The 15,653-nt window shown below is 34.2% G+C and overlaps 1 protein-coding gene across 4 annotated transcripts in view; it reads left to right on the top strand.

Annotated features, from left to right (window-relative positions):
• Map3k5 (mitogen-activated protein kinase kinase kinase 5) overlaps positions 1–15,653 on the top strand; it is a 202,445-nt gene that overhangs the window by 89,660 nt on the left and 97,132 nt on the right. For all 4 annotated transcript variants that reach the window (XM_003468505.5, XM_063232996.1, XM_063232998.1 and 1 more), the window contains exon 8: positions 15,269–15,381. In XM_003468505.5, coding sequence (XP_003468553.4) covers positions 15,269–15,381 — 113 coding nt within the window. The remainder of the gene's footprint in view (positions 1–15,268; positions 15,382–15,653) is intronic.

Genomic DNA, 15,653 nt, shown 5'->3' with positions numbered 1-15,653 from the left:
AAGAGACCCCAAATGGATACTTGAATGTATATCAAGGAGTATTAAGCGCTAGAAAAGATAAGTATATGAATAGGTATAAAAGATAGCAACAACAAATGAAAAATAAATTACAATAAGCAACATATTCAATCAATGTAGGATTTATATTCACTATATATAGAAATGACTCCCAAGTATCTTTAAGAAAAGAAATACATAAATTGTGCCTGGCATATGAATAGGTCATTTACAAAAGAGGAATCACAAAAGTCTACTAAAAAAGTTCTTTTTACAGTGTTAGAAATTGAACCCAGGGCCTTGCCATTGCTAGGCAAGTGCTTACCTCTGAAGTGCATTCCCAGCCCTTTATTTAAAAAAGTTTTTGAGACAGGTCTCACTAAGTTACCCAGGTTAGCCTAGAACTTGTGATCCTCCTTTGCCTTAGCTTCCTGAATAGCTATTATCAAAAGTGTATGATACCCTACTAATATTTTACTAAACATATATTTTTAAGACAACAAAGACATACCATTTTATATACAGATTAACCAAAATTTATATAATTGACAACATGATTTGTTAATAAACATGTTAGAGGCATGTCAATCCTAATTTCTTACTGATTGGGATATAGATTTTTATAACCCACTCAACAATTTTGGCATTAACCAGGAAAGTTAACAACTGAACTACTCTAGATATATTCTGGAGATTCTCTAGAAACTTTTCTAGAAGTTTCTTTACATGAAGATTTTAACACTAAAAAACCTTTGAAAATCATTGAGCAAAATAAGTAAACAGCAGAACCATACCATATTAGTCACTTTTGCAGCACTGGGACAAAATATCCAACTCCCACAGTTTAAGAGAAGAGAGGGTTAAATTGGCTCACTGTTTCAATGGATTCGGTCCGTGCTCAGATGGCTTCGAGGCAGAAATGGCATGGTAGAACTACCTGGCAAATACAACCTGTTCACCATGTGGTGACCAAGAAGCAGAAAGAGAAGGGAGGAGCTGGGGGCAAGAATATACCCAAGTTGTATCCACAGTGGCCCACCCTCAAATGTGAAACTTTGGGAGATTAGATCTGAATCGTAATAGATAGGTAGAGTACAGTGTCATTTATACAAGCTTGAAAAACAGTCGTAGAGATACAGAATAACTACAGATGTGTAGATGGGCCTCATAAATTCCAAATTCAGCATAATGATCACTATGTGCATGGGAGGGAGGAGTAGAAAGAGATCTTAGAGTGACTGACATGCAGTTTTAAGTAGGAGGTGTAATTTAAAAATACGGTATGTGTTTAAATTTGAAAATGTATTACAGTAAAAGTAACATTACCCTTAATCTCCCTCCCCAGTACTCTCCCTCACTTCCAACACATTAATCCCAGCCTTCTTGCCGCTTTCTGAAGTGTTTGAAACACTTCACTGGAAAGTGTTTGTGTCATGGCTGCCTCAATGGACTGAATCAGTTCAAAATGCTAACTTTTCATGGTTATTTTGACTTTGAGGAGGTCTTACATTCTACTCTATGCATAGCTTGCATTCCACTAGATGCAGAGAATCAGGTGGATGAGGACACTCTAATGCTTTTATGAGTCTGCTTTTCTGTTGGATGGCACTCAGCAGCAATATTCATTGAAGTTTCGATCACACAGTTTAGAGATATTCATGAAGGAGGACTTCCAGAAGGGCTTTGGGAAGAATGACAGGATAAATATGTTCAAAGGGAGAGGCATATTTTGAGGGAGATTAATAACATCGTGCTTTTACTGTCATAAATTCTTAAGAAATCTAAACATTCATCGTATTTTTCAATCACCCCTTACATGTTTGAAACATTTTGGTAAACTGAATGGTGGCTATATCAGAGTATTACTTACATTGTTCTTTTGTATTTCTTAGTATAGCTAAAATATCCCCTGAGTTAAAAATACTATATTGTATATATAAAATATATACATATGACACATGCATATATGCGCTAAAGTAAGTTTACTTAAAGACTTCTTCATTACTAAATATAAAACATTTGTAAGTTGTGAAACTGAAATCTTAGCTTATAAAATCTTATGTTAGCAGTTTAGGAGGAGACTAGAGCCAGCTAACAGGTTATAGAGAGAGGAAATTTGGGAACAGTAATTTCCTATTATTCTTCATAGGAAGCTTTGATTTGGAGTTTTGAATTTGTTGTATTAAGTTTTAGCGCAATTCAAAGAGTTTTGTAGTTTCTTTTTTTTTTTTTTTCTGCTGCTACAAAAGAGGAAATGCTACTATACGGCCTTTACTGTTGCACTTGAGCAACATTCTTAATGGTAGGAAAATTAGAATCTGGTATTTGGGGAACAGTGTGACCAGTATAAATACTTTTAAGTTGACAGAAATAATGAAATGCATCAATAATCCTAAAAATGCTAAATTTCTCACCATCTACAAATTCAAGGGGAAAACATGTCCTAGAAAGTTAGTATGCATTATGTACGGAATAAAACAAAAATGTTCTCATTTGAAAATTAACTAGTTTAGATTACTGAAGGACATTTTCAAGGTTGAGCAGAGTTCAGCTAGGGAGTAGAGTTTTTTTCCCCTTCATTTTGTTCTGGTTTGGTTTTAACTTTTTTTGTCCTTTTTATATGCTTCTCATTTAACCTAAGGATATTAACTGTCTCTCAGAAGAACTTTATAGTGAAGGTCTTCAGGTCAAGTGGAAAATAGCTAAATTTTTCTGATTTCATTTGCAGTGACTCATTAATTTTCTAGTCAGTACAGGGAAAGTGTCTAAATAAGAGAGTCCTTAGGAATTGATCTTGCATGCATCACTTACAGATACATTTGGTAATGTGAAGAAATCACTTTTACTAGAGAGTATCTAACTGGAACTTAACCATGATTGTCATTATATCCATGCACCCTAAACCACACTAAGAAGGACTCCAGTTTTCAAATGGAGGTTTTTTCATACCTTCACACTCATGAACCGATTTCAACATTTGTTAGTGTTTTGCTTCCTCTTCCAAGATAAGGCACACACTTGACACTGCCCCCGCCCCTTTCCTGTTAGGCTGAGAAGGAAAGCTGTCCTCTAAGGTACTGTGGTTATCAGGCTCTGCTCAGATGTTCTCAAGGCTACATCTTCCCTGAGTTCTGGGAGCCAAAAGTACGTTTCAGCCGACCTCATTTTGAGTCAGAATCCTCTGAGTTTTCACTTGTCAAATGCAGGTGCTCAGTAATGCTCATCAAACCCTTTCTTGTAATTCTTTTTTTAGTACTGTTAATAAGTTAAATACTCCTGCCACATAACAGAGGGGAAGTTGTCTATGCTCCTCTGAGCACAGTATGTGATTCAAGTATGGTGTGTGACACCTTTTACCACCAGGGAAATCCTCTAATGTTCTTCTGTTTTCTGAGAGCTTTTATTAGACAGTCACAATGTGGAAGCTAAAAATAAGAAAGAAGTCGTATGGCTTAGATTTTAAATTTGTTGTATTATGATATATTGCTAGCACAAACTTTGGTTGTTCAATCTTTTATCAGATACAGAGACTGAATAGTTTGAATGAATATATCCTGCTGATTTAAGCACTGGAAAATAGTTCTTTAATATTTGATGTTTTTCAGGGTCATTTCCTTAGTTATTTTTTGTTCACTGAAGTTCTTGAGGTTGTTTGAAATAATGATATCACATTTGTCCTTTGATATTCTTGGGGAACTTGTTCCAAGACCTCTGTGATTACCAAAATCTACAGAAATTCAAGTCCTTTATATAAAATTAGTATTATATGCATATCTTTCTAAATACTTTAAATCATCTCTAGATTATACAATATAAGTGCTGTGTAAATATCTGTTATACTATATTGCTTTGGTAATAATGGCAAGAAAATAGCCTGCATATATTCAGTACAGACATGATTTTTTTTCAAAAATATTTTCAACCCAAGATGAGTTGACTCTATAGATATGAAGGGCCAATTGTATTCCTGTATTTAAATTTCCAAGGCAAGGTATGAAAAAAGGCCCTTTCACCTTCAGGTAAATTGTGGTTTTCCTTTATTTTATTAAAAAATGTGCCTTTTTATCATAGCTATTCAATATAAAACTTGAAACAAGTGGCAGAAGGGAGATTGTCATAGGATAAATATTGACTCTACTTTAAAACAGTATAATCTTAGGAAAATCACTTCACTTTTAAGAAATTAAGTTTTTTTATTTAAAACTTGGGGATAATACCTACTTAGATGAGTATACTCCTGGCATCCTATAAGTACCAGAACACTTTATTCCAATAAGTTTAAGCAGTAAAAAATTCATCTTCTAAAGCATGAATATAAAAGTAGAATTGGTTCTACTTTCATACTTAACATACTTTCAGTTAATAGTTTAAAAATATGTATCAGCACAGGTCCTTGTCCTCAGTGTTTCCAAGGGAGACCCTGCCCTCCTGGGTAGCTGCACACTCAAGGGAGCCTTCTTCAGGGTTACCAGGTGGCTGTGACCATTCCAGGATCAGCCTAGATTAATGACACCAATGTCAAGGGAAAAGAAGGCAGTCTTTCAGGTATCTTTATCTTAGGACTGAGAAAACCTGCTTCTAAAAACATACCCCGGGCTTTCCTTTCATCTTTGTGCTTCTAGTATTTTGTGATCGGTCCAGTACTACATAATCACTAGCAAGGAGAATGGGACCTATCTCTTTGGAAAGGATGATTGCCCTGTAGGGAGGATTAGATGAAGAAGCTTACATTAAAATCCTAAGATCTAGTAGGCACTTGGTGTTATATTCATGATGTGTAATATATGAGTATTTGTATTTCTATATGTATTTTTTATCTTTATGCTTAAAATAGAAATTGCATTAAATTTCCTTTTTCCTAAAATATTCCTTAAAGTTCTCTTTATCTTCTTTCTAGATCTAGCTAAGCATTGTAGAAATGACGGAAAATGTATAGAGACTGCATAACTTTCACACAGGCCTTGTTTAACTGTCATGTGTCAAACCATCATGGATCACCTGCTTGCTTGCTTGAAGTTACATTTGGTTGTGGGAAAGTTGGTGATCCCATTCTTAACAGGAGAGATGAAATCATTTTCAGAACTTCGAACGGAAATTAGGTGACTCTACTATATTAGCATAGGCATGTATCTCCTGTTAAATGTCAAAAAAAAAAAAAGATTTGTAGCTGGGAATTAAAAAGCACTGTCTGTTTTTAGGATTATTATCATTTTTCCATAGTAACTTGAGAAAGAACAGAGAAGCTTACAACTAATTTTCTTTTACGTCAGTGATATTGCTATTCAAACAGTGGTATGTGCCTAAGAAAGATTTAGTTTTTGCATTATTAATAGGGTTGTCTTTACTTTACAAGAGTTATGAGCAAGGCAGTTGACAGACTTCATAAAGACTAATATCTACTTTCCATTTGCTAGATTAGCACTTGTTTCTTAGCTTTGGCTTCAATATAACTTTCTCAGTATTATCTCCATTTCCACTATTCTCCTTCCTCTTTCTATCCCAGAGTTTTAGTTCACTATAATTCCACTGACATCATTTTTGTTTAGTCTTTTATTGTGTCTTTCAGATTTCCAGACTTTGGATTACTTTTGATTTTAGAACACAAGCCTGTAGAATTCTTAGTAATGCAAGATGATGCCCAGCTTGCTGGTGTCCAGATGTGTACAGATGTAGATGGTTTCCAAAGGATTAGCAGTTCCAGGATGACCCTAGTACTTGTGTAAAACACATAGTATGCCTACAGTGGCTCTGTAAACACAGCCTTGGCACATAGGTCTCATATATGACTCTTTATCAATACCACGTGCAGCAGATGATAGATTGGATGAAGGCTCAAGTCCAAGAACGATAATGTTTAATGTGTCACAGTCATGCTTTTCTAATTGTAATTCATGAAAATTGAACATCTAAGGAGAGCAACTAAGACTTGCTTTTTGCAGTTCCATTATCAGAGGAATGAGAGAGCAAACAGATGTTTGCCAGGCATTATGTTGAAAGGAAAGGAGAACACAGAAAAATGAGAAATTTTTTTTTACTCAATGAACAACCACTATGATTGTTTCCAAATTGAGCAACATTGGAATGGCCAGAAAATTTTTCAAAAATTCAAAATCCTTTCTCTGTAGACATTCTACTCGAGTGAATCTATTTAATTGAATATACTAACCATAATAATTAATATGACTAGCCTTTGCTTATTAAATGATAGATGCTCCAGCATATTTTGCTATCATTATTTCATTCCTCCCAAAGATCTTTGTTCCTCCTGATATCTTCAAAGATCAGCCTTGCCCCTTCCCTCCCTCCAGAACTCTCCAAAGTGTATCTCCAGGCTTCTTAGAATGTGGGTTTTACATTATAATTTGAGAAAATCGGACAGGTATGGGAAGGGTAAGTGTAGATTCGCCACAAACATAAAAATATTCACCCTCAGAACTAATTGATAAGTACAAATTAAGAACCCTCACATTTTGTTGTTGTTTTTAGTTGGTAAAAATGAAAAGAGATGGTAATATTTTGAGATGGACACAATGTAAAAATCACCATCCCATGGTGATCTTGTCAACATCTTTCTCAAAAGCAATTTGGAATCCTGCATCATGAACTTTGAGATAATTCACATTTTTTATCTAGTTATGTAATTTGGAAACTGTCTTAAAGAAATGTCAGGTATGGGAACAAAAATATGTTTACAGGGTATTCACTGCACTGAATTTTTATGGTAATACAAAAATTGGAATTCTAAATGTTTACCAAAAGGGAAATTGTTAAATGAAGGATAACCTCTCCACAAGACAGACTATCATTCATTCAAGATTGTGGAGGGTTGTTTGTTTGTTTGTTTGTTCTGATGGTCATGATAAAACTATCTGGTATGTAAAATTTGCTATCTTATTTTTTTTTCTGGGAATTGAATCTAGGGTATTTGCATTGAGATACAGTCTTCAATACCCCTCATCACCTTTTTCTTCATTTTTGTTTTGACACAAGGTCTTGCTAAATTGCTGAATTTCTCAGACTTCTAACTTGTCATTTTCCTATCTTAGCATCTTGGAGTGCTGGGATAACGGGTGCACCAGCATACCCAGCTACCATCTCAACTATTTTTAAATGTACATTTCATCAGCCTTCTTAATTACATTCATGTTGTGTAACTATCATTATCATCCATCCACAGAACTCTTCATCTAGCAAAACCAAAACTCTATACTCATGAAATAACTTCCATTCATTCCTTCCTCCAATGCTTGGCAACCATTGGCTACTTTCTGTCTATGAGTCTATTACAGATACTTACATAAGTACTGTTTGCTTTGTGACTGTCCAGTTTCACCTAGCATAACATTTTCAAGGTTTATGTATGTTTTAGTGTATGTTAGCATTTCCTTCCTTTGTAAGGTCTACTACTATTTCATTGTATGTATAAACCATATTGTATCTATTCATCTGTCAGTAGACTGCAGGTTGTTTCCATTTTTTGGATGGTATAAATGATGTATCTATGAACACTGGTGTGCAAATGATCTCTGAGGTCTTGCTTTCAATTCTCGTGGGTCTATACCCAAAAGGAAATTATGGATTTGTAAAGTGTCTCATAGTGACATGTATTATGTCGTGGTATATTAAAAAGTTATAAAAACGTGATTCTCTCTTGTAGACAAAAATGTCTGTACATAGTAAAAGGGCTAGAAGAAGAAAGTTAGAATTACTTCTGAAGTGCTTTTATTTTTTCCTGATTTTTCTCTAGTAGTAAGGAATACATACAAATAAATAGTTTAAATTGGAAAGGGTTTTCTGCCCTTCTCCAGATCAAATCAGCGAGTGACTCTGCTCTGGTTTTCTGCACATGCTGTCCTGTTTTGCTTCTGAGTTATTTTATGAGTGATGATTTCAGAATTATCCCAAGAGACCCAAAGCACCAAGTAATGCTAATTTAATTACTTCTATCTCACTGAAAGAGCCACAGATGTTAAATCACAAGCAAGGAAAAATCACAGCCAAATAGGAAGAACTTGTGCTCCGTTTCTTCTTTGTTGGAAAGTAAATGCTCTTTAGCTAGAAATAGTCAATTCAAGAATATTTCTTTTATGCTGAATTTTCTTTCAACATTTCAATGACAATGCAAAAAGTGAGCAGTCTTTATTTTGAAGACTTCATCTCTCAATTTACAATTAAGGACTTACTACTTTTAAAGCTAATTTGCAATTCAGGTGACAAACTCCATTTATAACAAGGTAGTTCTTGAACAAGCATCTGTCACTTTGAAAGCTTGAATGAAATGTAATTCATTTTAAGTGTAATAACAGAATACAAGAAGTATTACATTCCAAATGTAATACTAAATAGAAGAATATAAGCTTTTACTCATTCAACAAATAATTAATGATACAATAAAAACAATCAACAGAGGTGGAAAGTTGTATTATTCATATATAGGTAAAGATCTCTTAAAATGAGAACATCCAGCTCCTTTCCTAAGATTTATTTCCTTAACAAAATCTTTTCTAATTTATTATTACTCATGTATGATGATCTTATTAATCTTTATAGTTTTGCACTATTAATCATTGTTATACATTTCCTTAGGTATAGACTTTTATATCATTCATATTCATTTACCCTTTTTAACTTATTAAACTGTAAAGTTTTCAACAGCATCCAACTTCTTTAGTGTATTGTTATTGGTACATTTCATCAATATTGTGGGAATAGTCTTTTTGATATACTAGTCTTTAACCTGAAAAGACTGATTATATATATTAGTGAAAAACACTGTTCTTACTAGAATATACCATCATTTGTTTCTGTTGTATGTAGAATACAAATTTTATCCTACATGTGCAAGCAATTTTATCTGCTTGTATTCCTCCTCTTAATTTTTCCTCTGTCATTCAGTTCTGTTTACCAAACAAAACAAAATTTAAAAGAACGAAAAATAAACTAAAAATTTGTTTTTAAACACAAACCAAGGCTAGAAGAGGACCCAGGGTTTGGAATCCAGCAGAACTAGGCCAAGTTCCTGTTTGACTACTTATACCCTGCATCACTTAATATTTCTATGCTTCAGTTTGTTTCTTGGCAAAGACTCTCTTCAATGTTAAGAGCTGTCAGCTTTAGAAACATTATCCCTGAAGTGTCTTGTATAATGCTTTGCCTACTAGGTACTCAGAAATTGGAGACCACTACTGTGTTTCTGTTAGTATTTGATGTAAACTAGTTTTCTTTGATAGAGAATACTGTGCTATATTAAAATAGTATTAGAGACACACAGGCTTGGTTGTATGTCTTAATTGATGTGTGATATAAACATAAGTTTTATGAGTCATTTTGTGATTGTGTTATGGGTCCTTTTTCCTTGGCCATTCCCTAAGAGGCCATTGCTTTAGTCTGGGTTCCAAAGGGAAGACAACATGGGACAGAACTGAACTATTTGCAGAATTCATGACCAGACCTGTGGCATGAACAGGAGTTGGCATTTTCAAATTGTTTGATCCGTGGCATGCGTATCTTAAAATGACTGAGACATCTGCTTAAAAAAAATAGAATTGTTTTACTTTTCAGCATCTACATGTATTTTCATCAAGTTTGAAGCTTTTAAAATAGTATAAGACGGTATACATCAAAAATTAGAACCAGAGAATACTAAAATAGCCCTAGTACAGATTCGCATGCTTTTTTTAAATAAGGTTTTTAGTAATAGAATGAAAAAAGAATCATAGACCACTTCATCAGAGGAAACTAATCTTTCCCTAATGATAAATTATTTTTTTTTGTATAAAATTTTACATAGACAAAATAAATTCTACATAAGTGACATCCTCAGTGTTTTTACTAATGAATTTTCATTTCAATAATATTGAAATGTGATGCAGTAAAGGTGACATGCAAATCAAATTTAATGTCATCTGAGGATGTAGTTTGTGACCACAGGGGTTTCATCAAGGTCCGAATTTAGATGACCAAAGAAAACAGATAAACGATTTTTGACTTTCATGAACTGCTACATTCACCACATATTTCAGTTTGGCTCTTGAACAATATCCATTCTTTCTTCATCCCTCAGGTAATTGTAATTGCCTGCAGTGTGTCAGACATCCTGATGACTCAGGTACTGGAGCTTGGTTGGCAAGCTCTGCAAGGTGCTTACATTCATGGGGGGGGGGGGGATAGCCAAAAAGAATAATTTCAAAGGGTGTTAAGCTCTGAAACAAATACAGAATTGTCCAGCGTTTCCAACTTTTTACTTGTATAATGTTGATATGTGATGTTCAGGGAAGTTTTTCATTTCACATTGGTGGTTGTATTTAGTGGCATAAAGTTGTTCCAAGTTCCTTTCTTTTTAATGTGTTTAGGTTCTATACTCATTTCCCCCCCTTTCTGATTCTGATGGTGCAATAATTTTTATTCTTTCCTTCTCTCTTTTACTCTCATTCTGATGAACTGTCTGCTTAGGAGCTTGTCAGTTTTATTAAATTTTGAAAACAAACTGTCACTTTTTTACTGCATATTCACCTTGTCTTTTATTGATTTCTTTTTCTTCCTTGTACTTCAGGAGCAATGCATTCTTTTTCTAGATCAAGCTTATAACATTGATTTTTCAGCCTTGCCTTTTCCACATAGGCGCTTTAAAAATGTAAGTTGTTCTGCATCTCAGAAATTTTGATGTATTAAATTTTCAATATTCGGTTCAAATACCTTCTAATCTTCTGTGTGTGTTCCACCCCTGTCCCCAGAAATGGATTGCCCAATTTCTAAGTACTACATTTCTTCCTTCGCTGTTCCCTAGTTTAATTTTGTTATGAATTTCATTCCTCTGAAACTTGTTGAGAAGTGCTTTATGGCACAGAAGAGAGTCTATATTTGTTGGGTGTAGCATTCCAGATATGTCAGATTAATTTGGTTAATTGTGTTGCTCAGGTGATCTGTACATTCTATGAGTCTTTTGTATGCTTATTTGAGCATGGCAAGAGTATTTTTTATTAGTATGTGCTTGCAGTGCATGCAGTTTACTTTCATCTTGGGGAGGGAAAAAATGTACATAATACAACTTGTATTTTTTTTAAGTCCCTTTCCCCCTTTTCCCCCCTTCCCTCCCTTCCTCTTCTAATTTTCCTTTCCCCATTTTTGTTGTTGTTGATATTACAAATCGTCTAACTCATGTTTATGGCACGTAATGTTTACATTCATTGAGGTTACTGGATTCCTGTACACGCTGTATCTTTATTCTGGTTACCTCCCCTCTTACTCCCCATCCTCCCCACCTTTAGTCTCTCAGACCAGGTTTTGTCTGATATTAATCTGTAATCTCTATATTTTTATGCATCATTTCACTACCTGTGTTCTTTTTTTTTATTTTAAAGGGAGTAAAACAACAGTAAAATGAAATAAAACAGTAATAGAGGAACAGGAAATCCGCAATGGTTGCTGTGTTACATATTGTTTTTCTCTAAATACTTGCCCAGAGGCCTGAGGCCTGCAAAGTTGATCAAATAGCCTAAATGTCAGGTTGCTTCCCGGCTTCACTTGCTATCCTCTCAGTCTGTGTCACGTCTGGTTGCTCATGGGTGGGTGACGCGGGAGGCAGAGGGAGCTTCCTTGCTGTTTCTCCCAGGCCAGCAGGGCCTCCACCCGCACACAGGGAGGCTGCATGGCCTCCTCCCTGCTTCTCGCTGGCCAATGAGGCCTTCGCCGACACATGGGGAGGCTGCCCGGCTTTTTTTTTTATGAGACTGGGTCTCCCTTTAGTTCAGATTGGCCAAACTGGCCTTGAACTCACAGTATCCTCTTCCCTCAGCCCTCCCAAGTGCAGGCATGTACCACCACACCCAGCCGCACTACCTATATTCATATAAAGTGTCTCTTTTTAAAATAGATACAGTTGTGTCTCTTGTTTATTTATTCAGGGACTTGTGCATGCCAAGCCGGCACTCTATCCACTGAGCTATATTCCTAGCATTATTTATTTGTTTTGCTCTTGTTAAATCTATTTGAAAATTTTGTTTACTTAGCAGGTTTAAATCATTTATATTTAATGTGGTAATAATTGAATTATGTCGGCCATCTTTTGGTTTTATTTTGCTATTTGTCTCATAGGTTCTTTTTCTCTTTTTCTTTCCTACCTTATTTTTTAAATTAATTTAACATATTTTCTGTTTTATTAACTCATTATTAATACTTTTTATATTAAAGTACTCTTTTAGTAGCTTCCTAGATTTACAATCTGCATCTTTTAATTTTATAGACTGCTTTCAATTTGTACTTTACCATTTAAATGATTAAAAATAGATTTCAAATTTTGTGGGTGCTATATTTTACATGTTTACCCATTTTGATATTCTTTCTATAATTCAGAGCTTCCAAATAGAACCATTTTCCCTTAGTTTAAAATGCTTTTAGTACTTTTCTTGTAACATTGATCTGCTGGCAACTGATTCTATCATTTTTTGCTTGTCTGAAAACACCTATTTTTGTATCTTTTTTTTCTTTTAGTCTAAATGTGTCCATGTATTGTCTTCTAGCTTCCATATTCTGTACTGTAAAGTCAGCTGTCAGTTTTATTGCATCTTTGAAGGTAACATACCTTTTTCCTCTGGCAAATTGTAAGAATTTGCTTGTAAGTTAGGGGTGGTGGTACAAACTTATAGTCCCAGCTACTCAAGAAGCTAAAGCAAAAGAATCACTGGAAGCCATAAATTTGAGACCAGCCCAGGCAACATAGTGAGACCATATGTCAAAATATTTTTCAGTTTTAAATGTTTTCTCTGCTTTAGCATTTAAAGTGTGATTCTTTTATCTTGCTTGAGTTTTACTGAACTTCTTAAATCTGTGGGTTGACATTTTTTGAATTTTTTTATTTTTATTTTTTATTTATTTTTATTTTTTATGTATCAGATGGGCTTCTATATTTTTTGATTATTTTTATCTGGGTCTTCAAATACTTCTAATGATTCTCTTCTGAGGATTCAAGAAAACATATTTTGGGCCATTCCACTATGTCTTATATCTCTTATGCTATTTGGTAGGCTTTTTTACTCTTTATTTTTTGTCTGCTTCAGTTTAAATGTTTCTTACTTGACATGTTTTAGTTCACCCAAACTATCTTTTATTCTGTTTGGTCTGTTTTTTTTTTTATGATTAATACAAGATCTGTGATATTTAGGCAAGTTTGTACTACATAACAGTAATCTCCAGTTCAAACAGGATTATATTTACTGATTCCTAAATTGATAAATGTTGCTGCTTTTGCTAAAGTACTATGGACTTTAATAATATTTGATGCTCTCTAAATAATTGTATATTTTTGAAAGTCAGAATCATATGAAGTCTCTTCTGGACCACTTTGAAGTTTCTTTATGGTAAGCTTGATAGAAAATTTTAATTTAGAAAAGGAAGAAAGATGATCTCCAGTATCTTTTTGATGTGCAGTTGAAAGTCAGCTTAGCACTCAGGCAGTATGGCAATTGGTGATCAACGTGACAGACCTTACGGCTGCGCTTAGAGGATGGGGAGTCTAGGATGCTTTACCAAACTGGCCTGAGATGTGCTTTAGGATCTTCACCCTTAGCAGGCATAGAATCAGTTTAAATATACATGGTATTTTTCATCACACTTTGTATATGTAGTTTATGAAACAGGAAAACAGACATCAGCCAAGTTTGATTTTTATATCTTTAAGAGAGATAGTCTGTTCTTTGATATAAGAGAAATGAAAATTTGTTGAAAATATTTAATATCTTAATATAAATTAGAAAAGTGTTTCGCTTTTTTCTTCTGTTCCCATTTTGGGGGAGGGTACCAGGAATCGAACCCACAGCCTTGTGCTTGCCAGTCCTATACCCATTTTTAATGGCATGCTTTGTCTCTGAAGAGAGGCAAAGACATTGAGATTTAATGAGTCTAAGACTTGTAAATCATGTCTTTCTTTTCCATGACTTTATATGTTTGCAATCCAGGTACATTTTCCATTTTAAAAAGGAACTATCTAAACTTCTAAGGAGATAAAAATACTTTTAATCTACTACAGTGAGGCAGTTGGAAAGTTTTAAAAAATTATTCCATGTGTACATAACTATATCAGGGCCAACTAGTTAAGATTAATACTAATTTGATTTATGTTTCCATTCAGAGACATTTGCTCTACTTAAAAGTCCTAAATAAGTCACAGGGATCTTCAATATTCAGAAAAAAATGCATTTTGTTTGATGTTCAACTTATTACTAGTTTTTTTTTTTTTTTTTTTTTTTTTGGTACTGGGGATTGAACTCACGACCTTGCACTTGCCAGGCAAGTCCTTTAACCGCTGAGCTAAATCCCTGGCCCTCAACTTATTTAAAACTATTGAAAATTTCAAATACTTATGAAAGCCAAAAATATAATAGATACTATTGTGTCCATCAACGTTATTATTTTTCCTGTATTTCACTCACACGGTTATGATTTAAATAGAGAATTGTACTGTATTTTTTTCCTACATAACCTTTCTAAACTACATAATCTTTCTCTTGGCATCATCAAATGATTGTTTATTTGATATTTAATCTTGATGGTTTCTTCATTCTGACTTTTTAAATAAAGATTTGTTTTCATTAGTTTAAATGAAATAATATTGAATATCATCGTGTGTTTAATGATACATATGGGAAATATGTAGATCATGGGAAGTGTTACCTCAAAAATACAGTGACTATTCAAATACTGAAATCCTCAGATGTGGAAATGTTTTCAAAGGTTGATATGCAGTTTCATGCATATTCAGAAAACAGTTCTTGTACTGTTTGAGACAAAATTAGTATGGAGAGGCACAACTTCTGACTTCTCAGTTTCTTCCGGTAACTGACTTTTTCTTGTTTTTATACGTCACTCTTGTGGAAAGGATGCTTTCAATATGTTACCACATGATCCTCCTCAAAGCTTTGTGTATGTTTAAGGCTTTCTAAAAACCACTTTAAAAATATGTGTACCGTTTTTATTTTAAAATTGTTACTGCATAGACACATGTATTCACACATTTCTGGTAGTCAGTTGAGAGGATTTTTTTTTAAAGGCTGGGCTCATTAGGTGGAGGGTGAGTTAAGTAGGGGAATGCAAAGAGCAGGCAAGGTGAATGTGCAGTTACCTAAGCATTAAATCCTAATAGCACACTAGATTCTGGGGTGAAGGCCAATGGAATGTTTTTGGTTGAGGCACTGGAGTTATGCAAACAGAAGGTGTTACACACCCAGGGCTTCATGACTGAGAAAGTAAACTTGTACATTTTATTTTTTTTTTATAGGTACAAAAAGGCATTTGAATCTGAACCAACACTACAGTCAGGAATTAATTATGCAGTCCTTCTCCTGGCAGCTGGACACCAGTTTGAATCTTCCTTTGAGCTTCGGAAAGTTGGTAATTACAGCTTGATATTTTACATGGAAATCAAGAAGCTAGTCCTAAACTTGGTACAAAGGAAAAAAAAACAGTAATAAACATCCTCTTGCTTTCTACCTGATCTTTCTGGAAAAGTTGATTGTATCTCTTTGCTTCGTTATTTCATACTATTGTGCCAAATTCTGATATTACGATTAATTCAGCTTTTAGTTTATTTTACCTGTTTCTAAAAGTCCACAGGTTAATAGTTATCATTCCATCTCAGACTAGTACTGATGATACAGACTCTG

The sequence above is a fragment of the Cavia porcellus genome, unplaced genomic scaffold (assembly GCF_034190915.1).
Source record: "Cavia porcellus strain 051 isolate PalLab524CR breed Dunkin Hartley unplaced genomic scaffold, mCavPor4.1 scaffold_22, whole genome shotgun sequence".
NCBI classification, from domain to species: domain Eukaryota; kingdom Metazoa; phylum Chordata; class Mammalia; order Rodentia; family Caviidae; genus Cavia; species Cavia porcellus.
Note: the sequence above shows the minus strand (reverse complement) of the source record. Positions and strands in the feature narration are given on the sequence as shown.